We start from the raw sequence: 2,500 nt of genomic DNA, 5'->3' as shown, positions 1-2,500 counted from the left end.
ATTACTTGAACATTTTTGACTGTTGGTCTTTTCAAACAAAAAGGCATTTTAAAGACCTGCAACATCACATGAATAAATAAGAAAAAATAAATAAAAATAATATTAATGTGTTGAAAATGTTGTTGGTCCTAGTAGTTATATGTAGCCTATGTTAAATGTTGAACCCCAATGGTTACCACAACTCTGGAAAAAATGAAGAGACCACTCCAAATGTTCAGTGTCTCTCGTTTTACTATTTATAGTCATATGTTTAGAATGAAGATTTTGGTTAATATAATATAAACTACTGACAATATTTCTAACAAATTCCGAATGAAAATATTGTCATTAAGAGCCTGTCCCTGAAGTAATGTAGAGATGAAGATTGAAGAAAAATCCAGACTGGTCTCTTATTTTTTTCCGGAGCTGTATATTCAGGGGAAAACACAGCTTTTCTTGATGCTTTTGACCAAAATTTAAAAAATAAAAAAAATCCCTGGTAAATACTTTTCTTCAGATGGCTTTATCTCTCCACTTGGTTTTCCTTCTCGGTCTGACCAGCTTGATTGCAGGAACTGTAAGTGCATTTTTTTTTAAATAAATCAAAACATGTAAACTCACCTCAAAAACTGTCCACATTGTTATGTAGGCCTATGTGGATGTACAAAACGAAATTATTCATACCCCTGGCAAATTTGTACTTAAAGTTACTTTTATGAAACCAGCAAGCTTTTTCTTGATTGGAAATGACACAGGCGTCTCCCAGAAGATAATAAGACCATGTACAAGTTAATTTTTTGTGTACAAGTTCATTTTTCACTGACACTTACTGAAGATTTATTTTTTTATTTATTTTTTTGTAAACAATTATAAAAAATAAGAGGGGGTAGGACCAGAACAGTTTTTTTTAACTTCTTCCTATCCCTTTTGAACATGAACTATGTTATTTGAGTTATGTATTTGTTGTTTAGGATCCCATTTGTTTGTTTTTAAATTTATTTCTTTCCTTTTTTTTATTGCTCAATTGTTTTATTTTTGTTTGTGTTATTATTATTATTTTTTTTTTTCACCATGTTCAATAAAGACTTAAAAAAAAATTTTCATTGTAGAAAAAATAAAAATATTTTTCAGCTTTTATTTACATTGGAACAAAAAGTGGCATGTCCAAAATGATTCATATCCTTCTCAATAGTCAATAAAAAAAAAGCTTTTATTGGCTATTACAGCAATCACACGCTTCCTATTATTGCTGGCCAGCTTTTTGCATCTCTCCACTGGTATTTTTGTCCATTCATCTTTTAGCAATGAGCTCCAACTCTTTCAGTTTGGAGGGTCTCGCTGCCATCACCCTGATCTCTAGCTCCCTCCACAGATTCTCAATTGGATTCAAGTCCTCGTGTGAATGTCGATAGTAAGCCTGCTGCTATCGTTGTATGGATGTGTGTGTGAATGGTAACGTGGGAAAGGAAAACAGGTCTCCCTTGTAAAAGAGTCTTCGGTCTCAATGGGATTTACCTGTAGAAATAAAGGTTAAAAAATAAAATAAAAAATGGACTCTGGCTGCACTGTAAACGTCAATGTGTTTTGTCCGCTCACCATTTCTTCACCATTTTTGCTGTGTGTTTATATTACCTCAATGTGACATTTCCAGTCTGATGAAATGAATGTGTTGTTCTTGTCCACAGTGGTCGGCAAAGATCGAGCGCAGAGCCGCAGGTTGGTAGCACGACTCACTTCTACATGTTTTCATATTCGATTACATTTAATGTCAGAAGTTCATGTAGGCTTCATCATATACAAATGTCAAATGCTGTAGAAAAATTAAAAAAATAATGTCTCCATGTCCAAATGTATATAATAAAAATATATTTTAAAACAAAATAAAAAAAAAGGTTCATACAGACAACAGTTTGTCCTCTAGTTAGCTGGAATGGCACTGGACCAACACTAGAGAGACATTAGCTCTGAAAACAGAAAAACAAAGTTAATTTTTTTTAAAGTCCAAAATGGCGCCAAAAAATACCCCAGATGGATGTTTTTTTTGTGTGTGAGACAAGCCGTCACCTTAAAAGGAAGAGTCAGTCATTGTTGTCAAAATCACTTCTCAAAATCAGTGAATATCAAATGCTGTTTGAAAAATAAATAATAATTACATTTCTCCATGTCCATTATGCCATATTGTTAATAAAAATATTTTAAAATGTTTTAAATAAAATAAAAAGTTCATACAGACAACAATTTGTCCTCTAGTTAGCTGGAATACCACTGGATGTGTCAGCGAAAAAAAACACTCCAAATAAAGTGAAAAATCGAAAAAGGCGCATACAAAGTACCCCACGCGGACGTATTTTGTGTGTGTATGTGTGTAGGGAGGGGTTACGGCCAAAACTTCCCTTAATATTTAAGGGTTAATAGTGTGTAATATGACATCATCTAGAAAGTTCTACAAAGTTCTAGAATGCAACGCTCCCTGGGTAACCACAACCCTTTAGAATAATACCAGAAGCTACAGTGGCCTTCA

The 2,500-nt window shown here is 33.2% G+C and overlaps 1 protein-coding gene across 1 annotated transcript in view; it reads left to right on the top strand.

Annotated features, from left to right (window-relative positions):
* LOC307254398 (ladderlectin-like) overlaps positions 1–2,500 on the top strand; it is a 6,389-nt gene that overhangs the window by 264 nt on the left and 3,625 nt on the right. The window contains exons 2-3 of the mRNA XM_080032781.1: positions 497–556; positions 1,665–1,695. Coding sequence (XP_079888907.1) covers positions 497–556; positions 1,665–1,695 — 91 coding nt within the window. The remainder of the gene's footprint in view (positions 1–496; positions 557–1,664; positions 1,696–2,500) is intronic.

Source organism: Ammodytes marinus, assembly GCF_949987685.1.
Source record: "Ammodytes marinus genome assembly, chromosome: 8".
Taxonomy (NCBI): Eukaryota; Metazoa; Chordata; class Actinopteri; order Uranoscopiformes; family Ammodytidae; genus Ammodytes; species Ammodytes marinus.
Note: the sequence above shows the minus strand (reverse complement) of the source record. Positions and strands in the feature narration are given on the sequence as shown.